This window comes from Tachyglossus aculeatus, chromosome 5 (genome assembly GCF_015852505.1).
Source record: "Tachyglossus aculeatus isolate mTacAcu1 chromosome 5, mTacAcu1.pri, whole genome shotgun sequence".
NCBI classification, from domain to species: domain Eukaryota; kingdom Metazoa; phylum Chordata; class Mammalia; order Monotremata; family Tachyglossidae; genus Tachyglossus; species Tachyglossus aculeatus.
The window spans coordinates 22,230,179-22,250,892 of record NC_052070.1 but is presented as its reverse complement, the minus strand read 5'-3'; the positions used below and the strand labels follow the sequence as shown (position 1 = coordinate 22,250,892).

At 44.6% G+C, this 20,714-nt stretch overlaps 1 protein-coding gene across 4 annotated transcripts in view; it reads left to right on the top strand.

The window, feature by feature from the left end:
- The window catches only part of PTPN2 (protein tyrosine phosphatase non-receptor type 2), a 101,645-nt gene extending 81,781 nt beyond the window's left edge, over positions 1-19,864 (top strand). Inside the window, exons 8-10 of one of the 4 annotated variants that reach the window (XM_038746213.1) lie at positions 8,666-8,862; positions 11,256-11,357; positions 19,497-19,864. In XM_038746213.1, coding sequence (XP_038602141.1) covers positions 8,666-8,862; positions 11,256-11,357; positions 19,497-19,521 — 324 coding nt within the window. In that variant the 3' untranslated portion in view covers positions 19,522-19,864. Of the gene's footprint in view, positions 1-8,665; positions 8,863-11,255; positions 11,460-12,312; positions 12,787-19,496 lie in introns of those variants that run through there. The other 3 variants (XM_038746210.1, XM_038746212.1, XM_038746209.1) reach the window with 3 other exon arrangements.
- Positions 19,865-20,714: the final 850 nt, after the last annotated feature.

Here is a 20,714-nt window from a genome sequence, read left to right as displayed (position 1 = left end):
ACACACACACAATATTCCATTGCACCTACATATGGGCACAACCCATTCCCAGCCCCCTACTCATTTGCCTCCATCCTCCCAGGGTTGAGTGGTGGGCAGAGGAGGAGGAGGTCACATCAGAAAAGCAACCCCCATCGACAATAAACTATCATTCCTTTTCTGCATGCACCCCTCCCCTCTTACACACTAAATACAAAAAGCGCCAAGAACTCTACAAATTTTAATACCTAAATGCCCAGCAAGGGTATGTTGAGATGAAAAGGAAGGGGATAATCCTTTTCCTCTAAATCAATCAATTAACAGTATATGCAGTACAACAGAGGTGGTAGACACGATCCCTGTCCACAAGTATTTGGGCTTGGAGGCAGACACTAAAATACATTAGTGATTGGGGAAATAGTAGAGTGTTAGAATATTGACAGAGTATTGCGGGGCTAGGATGGCAAAGTTCCTATGGGGTCCACGGCCAAGTTCAGCATGATTTGAAAGGTGAGAAAAATAATTAAAATAAATTCCAAGATTCATTTTGGTAATTTGCATGGCAAACATTTTCTGGGGAAGAGAGCCAGCAAGCGCCTAGTACAGTGCTCTGCACACAGTAAGTGCTCAATAAATATGATTGAACGAATGAATGAGTGGTTAAACCTACTCAAAGAAGACTGTGATTTTTAGGAGAACCCCCCGCCCCGTGATTTCAGAAATCCGAATCAATTCCTCTTGCCCGAGAAATACTGTTGTCCCTCTCCAGCAACAGTCTGCCCGTTTGAGGATTTGAAGGGGACAGCAATGCATTTTGCTCTCTTGCCTCCTCCTGCTTCTCCATCGCTTGGATGGAGGATCCCATTCTTGCCCTCACTCCACTCCCAGCATCTGATGGCCTCGAACAATGAAGTTTGTAGTCACTTCTTATGAACTTCACTGAAATGTTCCGTTAGCAATCAGTTGTGGGGGGGTTGATGAAGTGGTTATGAAACCCATCAGATGGCTGAAAAGCTTTTTTTTTTTGGTCAGTTTAAAAAAGCTGAGGAATTTAGAAGCAGAATTGTTTTAATGAGGAAAGGGAGTTGTCAAAGACCTGCGAATTAGAGGAAGATTTAAGGAAGGGGAGGGATTCTGAGTAGATTAATTGCCTGCTGTGTCTTCTCTTTGTCCTTCTTCGCACGTAGTCCATGTTTCTCCCAGAAGAGGTTTGTAATGTGGGTCCTTACAGAGGCCAATCCCCAATGAGGTGATGAGCACTTCTAGAGGAGAAATAAGACGTGACTTCTGCCCTAAACCAGCTTACTCATACTCAGTGATTTGAGATGATTTTAGTTCTTGATTAAAAAAAACCATTCTTACTCATCTTATTAGTAATAATAATGATGATGTTGGTATTTGTTAGAGCCCTTACTATGTGCCGAGCACTGTTGTAAGCGCTGGGGTAGATACGGGGTAATCAGGTTGTCCCACGTGGGGCTCACAGTCTTAATCCCCATTTTACAGATGTGGTAACTGAGGCACCAAGAAGTGTCATCATCATCATCATCAATCATATTTATTGAGCACTTACTGTGTGCAGAGCACTGTACTAAGCACTTGGGAAGTACAAGTTGGCAACATATAGAGACAGTCCCTACCCAACAGTTGTTGCCGTCTGCCTCCACGCGTCCAGCCCAGATGTTAGGTCTGCCACAAACAGTGGGCTCACAGTCTAAAAGCTGTCACACAGCTGACAGGTGGCAGAGGCGGGATTAGAACCCACAACCTCTGACTCCTAGGCTCTTTCCATTAAGCCACGCTGCTTCTCTGCCTGTCTGTACTCCCTATTTATGGGTTTCGATTAAGTGTGCCATACTACTACTATGCATAGGGCAGGGCTTTAGTTAGAGGGTTTGGTTTTAAATAAAATGGGGTCAGAATGAAAACTCCTCAAATATTAAGTGACATGAAGAATGGGGTGTAGGTAAGTTCTACTTAGCATACTTGATCCTCCAACAACTGCCCTCTCTAGTGTTTTTTTTCCTGAAACTTGAAACCTTTAATAACAGTGTAAACAGTCACTGAAGCATTGATAAAATATAACGTTGTATTATCTGGTATTTAGTGTCTGGTCAAACAGTACACTAGAATAATAATCCTAGATTTCTGTATGGGAGGAGAAGCCTGTACAACAAAATCTTCTCTACTAACAGGCCCCTCCGTATTTAGGGAAATGAGAGATCTTCATTTAAGATTTCTGTTGTCCTGACATTCCATCTTTGTAGTTTAATTGATTTTTCAAGACCTACACCCAAAGGACTTCCACATAACAAACCTCCGCTGCCCCAAAAGAGTTCTTTCGCTGCATTTTAAAACAGTTTTATTGCACATTAAAGAAGCAGTGTGGCCAAATGGAAAGAGGATAGACTTGGGAGTCAGAGGGCTTGGGTTCTAATCCTGGCTCTGCCACTTGCTTGCTATTTGACGTTGGGCAAGTCACTTAACTTCTCTGGGCCTCAGTTTCCTCAACTGCAAAATGGGGGTTAAATACCTTGTACTCCCTGTTCCTTAGACTGTGAGCCCCATGTGGGACAGAGACTTTGAATTAAGTGGTGCGTACCCCAGCGCTTGGAACAGTGTTTGATGCATAGGAAGTGCTTAACAAATACCATTAAAAGCATATTGTCAGTTTGTTGGTGGAGGCTTTTCTAACTTGCCAAGTATGTGAGCTTCCTTTCAGAGTTGACCTAAATTTCCAGATGCAAAAGTAATATTCTTGCCAACTAACAACCAAGTCATTTCACCACCAACAGCAGGCTTGTATTTAGGTCCCTAAAAGTTTAACACAACAGTTAGAGGCAATGTACCTGGCTTTTTACTTATTAAGGAAGTTTACCTGGTCACCCTTTATAATTTTATAGAAGGCAGAAAAAGCTCAAGTCAGTAAGTAAATGTATTCAGGAATTGGACATCATCAGTAGCGTATATTGAGGACCTAGAGTGCTTATAATGTTATTCTAAGTCCTTAGACCTACTTCTAGAAAATAGAATAAAGGTTGTCACTGCCTCAAATAATAATAATAATAATAATAATGGCATTTATTAAGCACTTACTATGTGGAAAGCACTGTTCTAAGCGCTGGGGAGGTTACAAGGTGATCAGGTTGCCGCACAGGGGGCTCACAGTCTTCATCCCCATTTTACAGATGAGGGAACTGAGGCCCAGAGAAGTGAAGTGACTTGCCCAAAGTCACACAGCTGACATTTGGTGGAGCCGGGATTTGAACCCATGACCTCTGACTCCAAAGCCGGGGCTGTGCTCCACTGAGCCACACTGCTTCTCAAAGTAGTTTACCTTTTTATGATATTTGGTTTTGTTGAGCACTTATTATGAGCCAGGCACTGTTTTAAGCGCTGGGGTAGATACAAAGTAGTCAGGTGGGTCACAGTCCCTGTCCTATGTGGGGCTCACAGGCTTAATCCCCATTTTACAGATGAAGTAACTAAGGCACAGAGAAGCGATGCTACTAGCCCATAGTCACACAGCAAACAAGTGGCCGAGCCAGGATTAGATCCCAAGTCCTTCTGACCCCCAGGTCGACGCTGTATCTACAAGGCCTTCAAAGGAGGGACAGAAAAAAACATTTAAAAAAAAAACATTGACAACCCAGTAATTAAACAGTTACTGATTAGCAAAATCACTCAGACCAGTGGGGTAACTTTTTTTTTTTTTTAACATCTCCTGCCTCTATTCGTCTTCCAAATCCCATAATGGAAAATGGCCCAGTAAAGCATATAAAGATGCTGGTCCGGACCACCCTGCCCTTGGCTTAGGGGGTGGGTTTTCTTCCGCACTGTGAGGACCAATGTTACTCAGTGTAGGGAGAAAGGAAGGGAGCTTCATCCAGCTCCCATGGGCAGAAATATTGGTCTTGCTTTCTGATTTCTCTTACCCTCCTGATAGGGCCCGGCACCCCACAGTTGACCCTCTTCTTTCCCCTCTTAGTCCCTGACTACCTGAAACCCAGCCAAGAAAGTGAGGATAGTTGTTATAAAAGTGTTCAAAGATAGCTAGGAATTACCGTCACAAAAATCTTAATGATTTGGGACACATCCAAAAGAGAAACAACATAGACCTGGGCTCTAATTCCCCCTCCACCATTTGTCTGCTGTGTGACCTTAGGCAAGTCACTTCGTTTCTCTGTTCCTCAGTTCCCTCATCTGTAAAATAGGGATTTAAGATGTGAGCCCTTTGTGGAACAGAGATTGTGTCCAACCTGATTAGCTTATATGCTTAGTACGGTGCCTGGAGCATAGTAAGCACTTCACAAATGCTGTAAATAAGAGGTTATTTAAGGAAAAGTCTCTTAGCAGAAAGTGTCTTCTCAGCTTCCTAAAAAAGGGAGGATTTGTTTGCTAATGTTGATCAAATGCTCTGCCATTCTGAAGTATTTCAGGGGGTGTTTTTTTGTTTTGTTTTGTTGAGGGTTTTTTTTGTCAGTTTTCCTTGGTAAATCAAACTCACAGGGTTTAATTGTCCAGTTGAGTAAGAGCCACTAGGGACTGAGCATAGCTCAATGTTGTGATTACAGGTTCTATTACCCCTAACTGCTAATGAGAGGAAACGATAACTTTCAGAGGAAATCTCCTCTTGAACTGGATAATGAGCATACTTTTCAGGAAAGAGCTGCCGTAACTTTGAGGTTCAGTTGTTATTTTTAGCCATCAAACCAGCACAAGCCATTTGACTGCTTAATGCAGCTCTTCTAGTCGCTTCATTCACTGTCATATTTGTGGACCACTTACTGTGTGCAGAACACTGTACTAAGTGCGTGGCTATTTATTGATAGGTACTCACCTCCTCTTGGAAGGGAGAAGCGATTGGTGTGCTCTGTTTAGATTTTGAAAAGGTGTTTAGTTGCTCATATGAAAAACTGGGAAAGAAAGGGTGTGATGACGCTTTTCATTATTACTGTATTTAAGTGCTTGCTATTTGTCAAGCCCTGTTCTAAGCATTGGGGTAGATATAAATTAATCAAGTTGAACATTCATTCATCTTTCAGTCGTATTTATTGAGCGCTTACTCTGTGCAGAGCACTGTACTAAGCACTTGGACAGTACAATTCGGCAATAGAGACAATCCCTACCCAGCAACGGGCTCACAGTCTAAAAGTGGGGAGACAACAGTACCTATCCCACGTGGGGCTCACAGTCAGTAGGAGGGAGAACAGGCTTTTGAATTCCCACTCTGCAGCTGGTAAAACTGAGGCCCAGGGAAGAGAATAGACTTGCCCACGTTCACACAGCAGGCAAGTGGCAGAGGTGGGATTAAAACTCAGGTTCTCTGGCTTTCTGGCCCAGACTCTTTCCACTAGGCAACACTGCCTTTTGGGTGCAAAACCAGCACAGAGGCCCCCCACCCCTGCAGAGGGTAGTCAGCTGGGAAGATTTGTGAGGTGGTATCTGGAGGGATCTCTCCTGGGGGTCCAGTTCTGCTCTGTATGTGCCTGTTGATGAGCTGGAGGAGGGAGTGGAGCCCATGCTCAACAGGTGGGCAGATGCTACTGAATTGAGTGGGACTGGCAACACCAAACCAAGGCCAAACCAGGATGAAATCAAATCCCAAGTCCCATCTGCAACAGACCAGAAGGTCGCTCCACTCTTTCATCTCCTAGGCACCATTCAGAACCCACACTATTTAGTGAAGGAGCAAAAAATGGGTCCGTTATTTGATATCTTCAGGCATAATCTCCAGTAATGATGATCACAAAGCTGGAGCCATTTGCATTTGGTGAGATTTTTACATCTTCCTTCAAAGTCTGGCTAGACTATATTCTTTTGGATCTTCCATGGTAAAGTTCCTGGGGGTCAAGAATCATGTCTGGCTAGGTTCCTCATACCATTCCTCGGCATTTCGTTTCGTAGAGTGTTCTGCTCAAATCAATCAATCGTCTTTGTTGAGCGCTTACTGTGTGCAGAGCACTGTAGTAAGCGCTTGATATTTGCTTCTACTCCATTCTAATTCTCCTCAACCTCTCAGCTGCCTTTAACACTGTGGACCACCACCTTCTCTTGGAAACACCATCTAACCTTGACTTCACCGACACTGTCCTCTCCTGGTTCCCCTCCTGTCTCTCTGTCCACTCCTTCGTGGTCCGTTTCCTGAGCTTTTCCTCTGCTCCCACGCTCTAACTGTGGGGGTGTCCCTCAAGGTTTAATTCTGGGTCCCCTTCTACTCTCCGGGTACACCGGCTCCCTTGGAGAACTCATTCACCCCTATGGCTTCCACTACCATCTCTGTGCAGGTGATTCCCAAATCTACCTCTCTAGTACCTGGTCTGCATACAGTGAGCGCTCAATAAATACCTTTGAGTGATTTCTCCCCTTCCCTGCAGTTCTTCCCTGAGAAGCAGCAAGGCATAGTGGATAGAGCGTGGGCCTCGGAGTCGGAAGGTCATGGGTTCTAATCCCGGCTCCCCCACTTGTCTGCTGTGTGACCTTGGGCAAGTCACTTCACGTCTCTGGGCCTAGTGACCTCATCCGTAAAATGGGGATTGAGACTGTGAGCCTCATGTGGAACAGGGACTGTGTCCGATCAGATTTGCTCGTCTCTACCCCAGTGCTCAGTATGGTGCTTGGCACATAGTAAGTGCTTAACAAATACCATCGGTATTATTATAATTATTATTATCTCCTCCTACCTTCAGGACATCTCTGCTTTATCAATAACAACTCAGCACCACCACCCTCCCTGTCTCACAAGCACATACCCTTATGGTCATCTTGGACTCATGTCTCTCATTCAAGCCGCACATATTCAATCTATCACCAAGTCGTGTTGGTTCTACCTTCACAACATGGCTAAAATCCAGCCTTTCCTCTCCGTTCAAACTGCTACCATGTTAATTCAAGCACTTATACTATCCTGACTTGATTGTTGTGTCAGCCTCCTCCGACCTCCCTGTCTCTCTCTCTGTGTGTCTCTCTTTCTCTCCCTCTCCCTCCCTCCCTCCCCACTCCAGTCCATACTTCACTCTCCTGTCTGGGTCATTTTTCTACAGAACCACACAGTCCATATAGAAGCAGCATGGTGTAATTATAATAATAATAATAATGGCATTTATTCAGTGCTTACTATGTACAAGGCACTCTTCTAAGCACTGGGGAGGTTACAAGGTGATCAGGTTGTCCCACAGGGGGCTCACAGTCTTAATCCCCATTTTTCAGATGAGGTAACTGAGGCCCAGAGAAGTTAAGTGATTTGCCCAAAGTCACACAGCTGACAATTGGCAGAGCCGGGATTTGAACCCATGACCTCTGACTCCAAAGCCCGTGCTCTTTCCACTGAGCCACGCTGCTTCTCATAGTAGAGTGCGGGCTTGGGAGTCGGAAGGGCATGGATTCTAATCCCGGCTCTGCCACTTGTCTGCTGTGTGACCTTGGGCAAGTCACTTCACTTCTCTGGGCCTCAGTTACCTCATCTGTAAAATGGGGATTGAGACTGAGCGGCCCACATGGGACAGGGACTGTGTCCAACTTGATTTGCTTGTATCCACTTATGCCTGGCACCATAGTAAGCACTTTACAAGTACCGTAATAATTATTATTATGTTCCCCCAGTTCTTGAGAACCTCCAGGGGTTGCCCATCCACCTCCGCAACAAACAGAAACTCCTTTCCCTCGGCTTTAAAGCACTGTATCTCCTTGCCCCCTCCTTTCTCACCCTCGTTGATTGCTTAAAACAAACCAAATACAAAAAATTCACTCCTTGAACACCAGCCTACCTACTGTATATCATCGCCTTGCTCATGTCCTGCCTCTGGCCTGGAACTCCCTTCCCCCTTCACGTCCGACAGACTGTCACTGTCCCCAGCAAAGCCTTATTAAAATCACATCTTCTTCTAAAGGCCTACGGTGACTCAACCTTCATTTCCCCTACTCCCTCTCCCAACTGCCGTCATCCCTGCACTTGGATTTGTACCCTTTAATCACCCCACCTCCGGCCCCACGACACTTGTATACATATCTGTAATTGATTTCAATATCTGTCTTCCCCTCTAGACTATAAGTTCCTCATGGGTAGGGAACACATCTCCCAACTCTGTTATATTGTGCTCTCCCAAGCGCTTATTACAGTGCTCTGCACACAGTCACTGCTCAGTAAATGTGATTAACAAGTGCTATAAATAATAGCTGCTCAGAATAATTAATAGCGTGCCTCGGTTGATGGTCCTTGAAGCTGCCGTGTGGCACTGTCTTCAGTGAGTAATGCAGTTGTCAACATGAGATTTGTACGAACTCTTCCGGGCCACTTGGATATCATTTTGGACGCTGCAACAGTCATTTCTTAAGCAGTGACTCAACAGTTCGTATGCTTCCCAAAGTTCCCGACGTGACCCACCCGAGAGTAATCTGTGTACTGGGGGACTTTGCCTCGGTGAATGTGGTGTGGGAAGAACCTGATTTCATTATCGTTTTGAGCATCCACGGTGAATTGAATGCAGTTTTTATGTAGTTGCGTACATCCGGCTAATTTGTCATCATTGTGTTTTCAGATTTGAAGTTGGAGGCAAAATTCTGCTCATTGGGTCAGTTTAGGGTCAAAAGTCTTGATTTAGTCGGTCATTTCAGAGTTATGCTTCATTTTGAACGTTAGGGATTGCTAAGTCCTGTACCAACGTGTTGTATTTTTCTCCCTACGTAGAAACGGTGGAAAGAGCTTTCTAAAGAAGACCAGGCCCCTAGTAATGAACTCTCTCCACCCCATGCAAACAGAATCATTACTGACAAGTTCAACGGGAATAGGGTGGGTTTAGAAGAAGAGGAAGCAGCAGGCGACAAAATGACTAAGACGGAAATCTCCATTAAAACGCATGATTCTGTGGAAGGAAACACTGAAAGGTAAGCTACGTAGAAAGACTTTGATTGAAAGAAAGAAACCTACTTGGTTGTTTAAAAGATCTTCTCTGAACATGAGAGGGACTCAGAGGCCTCTCCGGTGACTAAACACTTACCCTTGTGGTCTGGAAGGTGTCAACCCAGATTAATTTTTTAGGTAGCATTTTTAGTCGGTCATTTGACATTTATGGGGTGTCCATTGTGGTGCATTCTGTGACTTGGTCGCTACTCTGTAGTGTTGGGACCCAAAATTTTATTCTGTACGTAATCATACTACTGTGCTATGTTAAACCAGAATTGCGTGGCACTGATCTGATGAAAACTGAAACTTGAATTATTTCAAAACTTCCCAAATTTCATTCTAACAACCACCAAAGGGAATAACAATAATGATAATAATAACAGTATGTAAGTTCTTACTGTGTGCCAAGGACTGTACCATATGGTGGGGTAGATTCAAGATAATCAGGTCGGCCACAGTCTCTGGTCTCCAATAGGACTCACGGTATGGTCTAGGGTACTTGGAATTAAAAATTAGGAGAGACCCACATTGTCTAATCCCTCTGTTATTTTGGACAAGTCACTTACCTTACTGCCTTTCCATATCGACTTTGTAAAATAGGATTACCCACCACCTTAATTGATGGGAGATGCTAAGAAGGTCAGTTCATGGAGTTGGGCTTGCTAAAATAGGATTTATTTGTTTTGCAATTGGTAAAGGCCCTTGACAACTACTTATGATCTCTTTTGATCCTCTGGCTTAGTTTAACGAGATATTTTCTGTAAACGTATTTACCTTTTGTGAAATGTCCCCAACATAATCTCCTTCCCTATAATGTGTCATTTTAGTTCCATTGTGAATTTTGACATATCGCAAACACGTTACTTTAAAGATAAATCAGCCATAGTAACAATGCTCCAAAGCCTACTTTGGCCCTCTAATGAAAAAGGATTAGATTTATATCTCATTATTGCTCTGTGTCTTCGTGAACCATAAACAGGGCCTGCTCAGCCCAAATTAGTTTGGCAAGGGACCTGTGAAGAAAATGCATTATATACGGTGGGCCTCTTGCAGGTAACTGGGATAACACGTTTTAGAACAGAGCTTCAGCCTTTGGAAGTTGGGCTGCTGGGACAAATTTAAGCAAAGAAAATCTAAAGTCTCCAATTATATCAACCCTTAAATATCTGAACTGGCTCTATGTGGGTAAGAAACGCGGAGAAGCAGCGTGGCTCAGTGGAAAGACCACAGGCTTTGGAGTCAGAGGTCTTAGGTTCAAATCCCAGCTCCACCAACTGTCAGCTGTGTGACTTTGGGCAAGTCACTTAACATCTCTAGGCCTCAGTTCCCTCATCTGTAAAATGGGGATTAAAACTGTGAGCCCCCCGTGGGACAACCTGATCCCCTTGTAACCTCCCCAGCGCTTAGAACAGTGCTTGGCACATAGTAAGCGCTTAACAAAAACCATCATTATTATGAGGAGCGAGCATTTCGGTTTGAGGACCTGTTTTGTGCCACTCCATGCACAATCAATCAATCAGTCAATCGTACTTATTGAGCACTTACTGTGTGCAGAGCACTGTACTAAGCGCTTGGGAAGTACAAGTTGGCAACATATAGAGACGGTCCCTAACCCAACAGTGGGCTCACAGTCTAGGAGGGGGAGACAGAGAACAAAACCAAACATATTAACAAAATAAAATAAATAGAATAGATATGTACAAGTAAAGTAAATAAATAGAGTAATAAATACATACAAACATATATACAAATATACAGGTTCTGTCCCTGTCAATCTCCACTGCATCTGTTGAAATTACTATCATTCTAATGGGGTGGAGGGCAGGGAGGATCTTAGGCAGAAGGAGGAAATGCTGTGGCTGAACAAAAGCAACCATGTGGGGATACTGCTGCTGTGGTTAAAGTTGAGGAAAAGTCCTTGAAATCCAATTGAACTTCCTCTTTTTTGGGCTTGGTTGGGTTGTCATTTGAGGGGGGGGCGGTTGGTTGGGGGAGGCAGGGAGGGTGAGGGGGTTGTCGGTGAGGGTGGCGAAATGGTGGAGAAGGGAGCTAGGTCTTTTAGCTTTCATTCTACTATCCCGCCAACTGCCATTCCCACTTCTGGGTCTGGCTCCTTTAACCAAGATGAGCGGCTTCCCGCCCGGATCCAAAAACGCTCAAGATGCCTTTCCAAGGCCGCAGCACGGTATTTCCGGAAACGGCTGCGGCATCTTCCAGAGCAGTAGAGAGGTCGCATAGCCCCTCAGAGCTTTCTCCTTGCTTGTGCCACCTCTTGGAATTGCCCCCAAATTCGAGGGTGTGGGTACACCCCTGTCGATCCGTTCATTCAACTAACCCCATCCTACTGCACTGTTGGATTTTTATCTCTTTGTAGCGCTGTCCGGAAGCGGCTGCGGGAAGACAGAAAAGCTAATACGGCACAGAAGGTGCAACAGATGAAACAGAGGCTAAGTGAGACTGAAAGAAAAAGAAAAAGGTGGTTATATTGGAAACCTATTCTCACTAAGCTGGGGTTCGGGACAATCATTTTGGTTGGAGCTTTTGCTTGCTGGAAACTGTGTATTCAGGACCATTCCTTGTAAGTAAACACTTGATTTGCCCAGCGAGCCTCTCTGCTCTCGGAGCTGGTTTGGCTACCGTTAATCACTGGGGTCCGGCTTTGAGGAGCGGGATCCTTATATCAGAAAGTGGTGCGATAGAGTAGGGACAGACCGATGAGTGGTGTAAAATGGTCACAGGTCAACCTCTCAGGACTCTTCACTGCAGGTACTTCTGAAACCAAACTGTAAACTGTAGAGATGTTAACGTTGGCTAGAACCAGGTACAAGCTCTCTGCAGCTAGACATTTCAAAAGCCAGAGTGCACCCGATCCCATAGAGAAAAACCCGTAGTCGCCAGAAGTTATCTCCAGAGTCTGGATGGGTTTTAATTCCCACAGCTGATATAAGCAATAAATACTGTGGAATGATTATTGTTATTTACATGACTATTATTACGGCGAAGAACTGGTCCATAACTTTGTGCAACTTGTGTAATGTATTCTTGACGTGGACAGCAACGTTTTATATTCTGATGTTAGGGTGAAAATATTTTCTAACTGCCTATTTAATCTAACTCTTTTGTAGTTAAACTGTACTTTTGAAAAGCCTGCTTTGAACAAATCTGTTACCCACAACAGTATTGGATTTTGGAGCTAAAAATTCTAATTTGTACGGTTGAATAAATTTCCCTCTAAACAAGACTTTAAAGTATGAGCGGATAGAGGCCTGAATAAGCAACTTGAACTCTGTATTTTGCGGTCTTATTTTGCATTTTCTCCTTTGAAACAAAAAAAGAACTGAAGGAAATAGCTGCTTTGGGGAACATTGTCAGGCAGGTCTGGACTTAAATATAAGGCTGGCTTTGTGACTGTTGCTTTCTGTTTTCTCCAGAATTTCAGTGAAATTATCCTGTGCTATTGAGCAGTGAAGCTCACTAAAAGACCAGTATATTGCCCCAAGCTGAGGGAGAGGCAAAGAAGCAGCATTCAGCTTCTCTGTAGTGTTGTTGAGATTTTCATCCTGACAGTGTCCCTTTAAATGTGATCGTTGAAAACAGTCTTTGGTCCCCAAAAGCACATTGTTTAATGGAAACTGTCTTGAGATTTAGCTACCACTTAAGTGCTAACCTTGTTAAAGTTCCAACATTCCATTAAATGTTTACCATGTTGCCTGTATTTTGTCAAGTATAAGTTTATGCCACAATTATTTAAGGTCTACCAACAAGGAGCGTAGTTAGTATAGACAAGAATCTCAACATGTTTTCGGTTAACATTCCTGAATAAAGTGCTTTAAATTACACTGAAAGTATTTAATACAGGTTGTGGGTGGTATTACTTCTACTTATTAAATAAGTTTTTTTGTAAATTGTGCCTGTGTCCTAATTTGATATCTTTGTGTTATGTGAACTGTACGTTTTGCATCATTAACGGTCAACAACGCCCAAGAAAGTGTTTGGTCTGACTGTACCTACCCCAGCGCTTTTTAAAAAAATGATTTGTTAAGTACTTAATAGGTGCCAGGTGCTTTGTTAAGCACTGGGGTAGACACAAGGTAACAGTCCCTGTCCCTCATGGGGCTTCCAGTCTTAATTCCCATTTTACAGATGAGGCAACTGTGGCACAGAGACTTTTAAGAGCCGGGATTAGAACCCAGGTGCTAATGACTAAAAAGCCGGTGCTCTATCCACTGCAGTTAGCAGTTAGCACAGTAGTCTGCACATAGCAAGCATTTTAATAAATTAATTTATTAATATCCAGCTAGCTTTGATATTTTTTCTTCTCCTATTTTTGGGAAGACTTGATTTCATTGTTTAATCGGTGGAGTCAGCTCTGCAGAAAAAGTAATTTCCCAAACTTGAAGAAGTGTTATGTGTGTGTGTCATTGATATATATATATATCAATATATCATATAAATATATATATATATATATATATCTCACTGGTACTGATATACACACACACGTGTACACTATGTGTACACGTGTGTGTGTATATCTGTACCAGTGATGAACATCTCTGAGGATGTTGGGCGGTTGGAGATGTTCATCACTGGTATTTATTTGACAGATTCACCAGTCTCCCCCTTGGACACGATCTGTTTTAGTTGGGCCTTTCAAACCTCTGCGTGTCTCTGGTTTTCAACCCCCTCTGTGACTTTGCTTTGTTAATATTGCTCCTTTTAACAAATGCCAAGAAGGGGCGAGATTGGTGGGCAAGGAAAGGTTTCACTCCTTCCTCTTCTAGGACCACGTGAGCCAGAAGGATTGAGGAGTTAGTTTACAGCTAGTAAAAATAAATAAGAAATTTAGATAGCTCCCGGGGTCAAATTTTAATAATAATTGTGGAATTTATTAAAATGCTTGCTATGTGCAGACTACTGTGCTAAGTGCAGCATGGCCTAGTGGATAGAGCACCAGCTTGCTAGAAGCACCTGGGTTTAATCCCCGTTCTTAAATTCTCTGTGCCACAGTTGCCTCATCTGTAAAATGGGGATTAAGACTGGAAGCCCCATGTGGGACAGAGACTGTTACCTTATATCTACCCCAGTGCTTAGCAAAGCACCCGGCACCTATTAAATACTTAACAAATCATTTTTTTAAAAAGTGCTGGGGTAGGTACAGGCAGACCAAACACTTTCGTGGGGGTTTTTTGTTTGTAACTTGCCATGGACAAGCAGTGAGTTTGGACTGTTTGCTTGGCAATTACAGGAGACTTTCAAGTCCTACAACTCATTTTCATTGAATTCCCTATTCCGGGATGTCCTGAATCTGAACTTTGCTAAGCAGAATGATGCTTGTAGGTGGAGTTAGCAGAGAAAAGAGTGGGCAGAAGCCAACCTTCCTCAGAAGAAGGAAAAGACACTCTGCTCTCATATGGGTGTGTTTATACCTCTGCCTGTTGAGGGAATCACGACAAGCCCCAGCCTGTAGTTTTTCACCTAAAGCTGAAGCCAAGGGCTGTGACTTTCTTCGTCGGTTTGCTCAATTCTCACGTTGTACTAGATCACTACTAGTGCTTCCTGTCTGCCTGGCAGTTGCAACCAGCGTAGAAGAGAATTCTCTGACGCTTCAATTTCCCCTCTTAAAAGACCTGAGCTCTTTCTCCCAGCAGGTACTGTGGATGTAAAGAAGGGAGTGTATGTATATCAAAGTACTTTGATCTCTTCAGAAGAATGGCTCTGGTCAGATAACTTGCTGTGGATTATCTAGGCTTTATGATTCTCTTATTCCCTTCTTCTGCCGCCCATCTTTGGAAATTTCAAGAGTGAGTGGGGGGAGGAAAGGGAGTTTTGCAACCTTTAGAAGCAGCTTCGGTAGTAGGATTTCTTAACTGTAGTTTTGGTGGCCTGTCCCTGGATTTTAGTTATCCAGGCCTTCCCCATTACTTTGGGCTATGAGTATTGACTGTGATTCCCAAGCTAAGCCCTCCCATTTTAAGTCACTTATACTCCCTCTGCCTTCTGTAAAATGGGGCTACCTTCTGCCTCTCCTTTCCATATATTTGGGATAAAGTGAGGAATATTAAAGTCAGAGGAGCGTGGTTTGATTTTTTCACACCGATTCCTTGTCTGCTTCCAGCAACCATTCAAGGTATTAACATTTCTAAAGGACTGGCTGAACAGAGAGTGGTTTGAGAGAAAATTTTGCTAATCGCTGAATGGCATAACTTGGCCGATTGGGTTCCAGGCCTGTCTAGCTGTAGAGTTCCTTCCCCGCCCTCTCCTGAGGGAGAGCCCTTACATAAATGCTCAAGTAAAACCGGCTTTGGACACCACGAGCCCCAGCGGTTGAGAACGTTTCCTGGGTGCCTTGTGATCCTGGCCATTCTGGAGCCAAGCCTATGGCGAGGGAACACTTCGGACAGTCCCACGCCACCTCTGCGAGTTATTTTCAGAGCTTGGGCAACAGAGAGGGAGGTTCCAACAGGTTCGTTCCACCCTCCATCTAGTTTTCACAAAGCTAAGCCCGAGGACGCTCGGCTCCCGCTTGCCAACTGGGAGTTTGGAGAAAGGACCTGCCGTGAGTCGGAAAGGTCAGCCAAAACTGGACATTGGCAAAAGTGGCGATTGGGCAGAGAGGGCAGGAGGTGGAGGGCTAGGCCATTCATGAGACTGGTTCTCACTCGAGACCGCGTGGAGAACCGGGCACCTGTCTCTTAAATTCAGAATAGCCAGTGGGCCAATCCAGGGTCCAGCGTTTTAATCCACGAGGCAGGAATGAGGAAGCTAATCACTCAAAAGAACCTGATTAATGGATTGAATTTTAGGGAGTGGGCATACAGTTGGGTGAGTACGGGAAAGGTTCCTCTTAGGTTATTTTCGGTCCCCCGGAGGAGTAGGGGACCACAAGTCTTTCTCGACGCCTTTTCACCAATCCATTTGTCCTCTGTTTGTGTGATCCGTTCGTCTTTGTGGATGCCTGACAATTTTGGAAAGCAGTATTTAGGGAGGATTTGAATAGCGCCTCCCGTTTACAAAGAAAGGTCTGGAAAACATTTTTGAGAACCTCTTGAGGAACAGGGTCTATGTCTAATTCCACCTCGTACTCTTTCCCAGTACTTAGCACAGTGCTCTGCACACAGTGAACGCTTGATAAACACTACTACCGCCTTTGCTGTGAGGCAACCCGGTTTCTGTCGCAGGTAACCGGGTGCTTCCCCTTGTCACCAGCGAGGAACTCTTCATACCATGTAGCCTCGCCTCCTCTCGGGTTCCGAAGGGCATCGAGTGGTGGCACGGCCACCGTTTGCCCTCCCTCGTTTGGTTTCTCCAAATAAATCCTCTTGGGAAAATAGCATGGGCCCTGAGTCACCCTCTGCTCTCCTGAGGGCAGGAAATTCCATTTTCCACTGCAGCAGCTGTTATTCTTCTCATACTACCTTGCCTTCCCCCTTCAGAGGCACTGGGCGTGCAGCTTTGTTTGGTTTGAGGGGCTGAGGCTTTCACAGAGACATGCAGCCCAGGAAGAATTGGAGGGGGCCCTGGGCTCTCACGGGAGAGGGGGCTGCAAACTCAGAACCAACACTGAGGGGTCGGTCAGGAAGCTGGAGTGAACCATTAACTATTCTGACCCATTCTACAGGGTGATTTTTATCTGGGCGTGAAATTCAGTGTGTCCTGTGCAATGCTGACACTAAATACTTTGTCTCCATCTGAAATGTGTTGTGGATTATCTAGCCCACATACTGTGCTCTTTGGGGCATCTGGTGAGAAACAATATTGATGTTTTGATTTTCACCTTCAAATACGCCCTTCCCAAGACAACAATCAAGAATGTTTTCCCCCGTTACCGGTACCATTTGGCTGGTTTGAGTTTCTGATGTTCAATCTATTGAAGAATCGCAGTCATGAAATAAATCCTAATTTGTCTTTGATTCAGTACGTTCTTTGCGGGCAGGGAATGTGTCTAACATTTCTGTTGTAGTCTCCCAAGCGCTTAGTACAGTGCTCTGCACAGAGTAAATGCTCAATAAATACCACTGATTGGTTCAGTAGAGGGTCCTGGGCCTAACTTTGTGTCTGGGAAGTGACTGCCTATCCATCCCTTATTTCCAAGCAAGCTTTGGGCAGGTGTTCAGAGGCAAAAATTGCCCCATCCCAAGCTGAATCTTCCAGTCCTTATTTTGAACACGACAAAAAGCTGGGTTTAATGACCAGTTTTTCCCTCTAGACCTTTACGTTGGGCGCTTACAAATAGTCTGTGGGGAGGAATAATTCACAGCCAGTATTTCCAGGAAACTTATAAAAGTAGGAAGTTGGGGCTTTCTTTCCAAGTATCTGCAAATCTCACCCACACCAGGATCAATTCAGTGGGGCTCCTCTGTCATTCTGACCAAAGGCCCCATCACCCCTAAATCTCTAGTGACTGTGGGCCCCAAAATGCAGCTCTCCCCCAAAGTTAACGATGTGCTGACTGCTTAATGTCCTATATGTAGGTCACCCTTCTTCATATAGGTTTTCCATCAATGTGGCATTGCAGTTGCAGGAAACATTTGCAAGTTTAATGAAATGAGAGCATCCTCTTAACCAGTCATGGAGTTCCAGACACACTCATTGAAATTTGATTTCTCTATACCTGACGTTGGCTGCTGCTTTTTATCTCGGCGGGAGGAACTAGACGTTTTGTAAGAATGAGGAGAACAAAGGTGGTGGTGATGCCTTCTGAAGGCGACCATTTCAGAGGGAAAAATGTCCAAGCAGCTATTAAAATTAGCCTGGGGAACAACTGTAAAAGTCTGGTCAAATTCTAGGCCAACTGACCCGTTCTTTGCTCTTCACCTAGGTCTTAGTACAGTGCAAGCGTTTAGTACAGTGCTCTACACACAGTAAGCGCTCAATAAATATGATTGAATGAGTGGTCTAGCAATGGACTGTGGCCCAGTAGGCTTTAAACGTAGCAATGCCGTCTATGTGGATGTCTGGGAGCTCTTGGTTGCCGTCGTGGATAGAGGAATGGTCTGGGAATCATGGATTCTAATCTCGGCTCCGCCATTTGTCTGCTGTGTGACCTTAGGCAAGTCACTTCGCTTCTCTGGGCCTCAGTTTCCTCATCTGTAAAATGGGGAATAAGACTGAGTGCTTATGTGAGACAGGGACTGTGTCCAAACCCGATTTGCTCGTATCCGCCCCAGCGCTTAGTACGGTGCCTGGCACATAGTAAGCACTTAACAAATACCATAATTATTATTATAGAACAAACCTACCAATGGCTGCAGGGCAATCAAAGGAAGCTAATTTGGAGGGGCGTTGGGCAGAGGTGGTCCTGGACCACTTGGGTACTTCTGCTCATCCCCCTCAGCCTTCGGTCCGTGCCACACGTTCCATGAAAGGTCTGCGACCTTATTAAATTACTTGTGCTGTCCCAGCCTATCTAGGGAGTCTTCAGAGCGTGGCTTGGTTGTATCCAGCGCTTAGTACAGTGCTGTGCACACAGTAAGCACTCAATAAATACAGTTGAATGAATGAATCCATATGAGGTTCACGATTTAACCAAGCCTTCCTCAAAGAGATGGAGCTGTGTGGAAGGGGCAGACAGATGACTTGGAATGGGTCAATTGGTTGGGTGTGAAAATGCTGTCCTTTCATATCCCTGGCCAAACTGTCAATGCAGGGTGGAAGGAAGTTCTTTTCCTCTTTTTTTCTTTTTTTTTTTTTTAAATACAGGGTCAAGTAGTTGATTAGCTTGATTAGCGTGCTAGCTTACTGTAGGCTGGCAGGGCAGAGCTCAGCTATTTTTACTGTAGTCATATTGGCTGTGTCAAACCTGTAACTTCCTGGCTTGAGTCCTGTCACTTTTCACATTTCGGTGTTAAAATAAGAATAATAAATATCTTCAAATTATTCCATGTCTGTGTCTTTCTTGGGTATTGAAAATTTAGTGATCCTAATAGTGATCGATCTAAAACACTCCGAGAGGCCTGTGTGATGGTGACCTTGGGAACTGGTTTTCAGGAAAACGAAGTAAATCAGCCTCTCCTTTACAAAACCATACCCACTTACAAACACCACTAAACTGTGAGCTCGTTGCGGGCAGGGAGCATCACTGTTTTTCGTTGGACTGTACTTTCCCAAGCGCTTAGTACAGTGCTCTGCACGCAAATACGGTTGAATGAATGATTATGCGTTTTCTAGCACTGTTGCGAATATAGGGAAGTTCTAACTGGGGAAAGTAAGTCAGAACCTGAAAGGCATTAAGTCGAAAATGTTACTGTATAATCTTGCCCAAGGGCTGTGGTGCTTGATGTCAAAAATAAAGATCTGGATCTTGCTGCGGCCCCTGATTTGTGAGTGGGCTTCGGGGCAAAATTTTGCAGCGGGCAGTTGGAGGAATTTACACTGGGACCGTCCTGAGCTTTCTTCTAACGGCACTTATCCTGGTCGTGGCCAGACGACTGAAACGGTTTTATTGCAGATTCCAGCGATGCTCTTAGTCTGGGGCCTGAATGTGGAATGTTGGAACGGTTCTGGTTGCCTTTTTAACTGATTGTAAGTCACGCGCGCACGCGTGTGTGTGTTTGTGTGCGTGCTTCCGCCTGTACCGAATTGGTGACTTTTTGTTTTGTGTTGTGCGTTGTAGGCCAAGACTGAACGACATAAAATGAGCGGGCTTGGGACTATTCCGCCGCCGTAAACGGTGAACCACTGACGTGCAAAGCGAGACCCGAAGCCCGCTCCGGGAACCAAAGTGAGGCCTGACCGATGCAGAACGAGCCTCCCAGTTCCATCTGTTTACAACGTAAACTACTCCGCCCGGGAGCTGACGTTACCCACCAGCAGTAGCCTTTGCAGAGCCCAGGAATTTGACATATTGCCGTTTTTTAACGCTTGTATTAATTGTAGAAAGATGTAAAAGGAATAAATTAGGAAAGAATACTTTGTATCGTACTGCCATTCTTATTGTATTTTTATACGTTTTGGCAGCATTAAATATTTTTTTTAAATCGACACGCTGGTTTGTGTCCGCTCTATTGGAAGCCTGTTCTACTTTAAAACCCCGGACGTTAAAACAGTGGGGTCTGTCGTGGATTATTTTATAAGTAGCAACTAGATTTATTTAAAAACAAACAAACAAAAAAACAGTCCACATGGATGAAAGCGGCGGTGACTCATTGTTAGCTCGCACTGGTGGTAGAGCACCTCGCCCTTGGTATGAATTGTTGGGTGGGGGTGGAAGGATTTAGTAATTCGGTGTGTATTTTCTGGGTAGTCTCTAGGTACGTAGGGAGCAGAATTGGGTCCCCAGCCATGAGGAGCGGGTATTTGATCTTGACTCTGTTGGCTGATTTGCAGTGGTAGAGGTAGCAATGGGTCTTTCTGAGTCCCCGCTGCTTAATAATCATAATCATAATTATGGAATTTCAGTGCTTACGGTGTGCGTCTTTCTGCATAATAATCGTAATCATAATTACGATATTTCAGCGCTTACCGTGTGCCAGGCACTGTACTAAGCCCTGAGCTGGACACAAGCAAATTGGGTGGATGTAGTACCTGTCCCAAGTGGGGCTCACAGTCTCAATCCCCATTTTACAGATGAGATAATGGGCCCAGAGAAGTTAAGTGACTTGTCCAAGGTCACATAGCAGACAAGGGGCAGAGCTGGGATCAGAATTGTGCAGAAACACTCTGGGCATGTTATTCCCCTCCTCAAAAATCTCCAGTGGCTACCAGTCAACCTACGCATCAAGCAAAAACTCCTCACCCTGGGCTTCAAGGCTGTCCATCACCTCGCCCCCTCCTACCTCACCTCCCTTCTCTCCTTCTCCAGCCCAGCCTGCACCCTCCGCTCCTCTGCCAC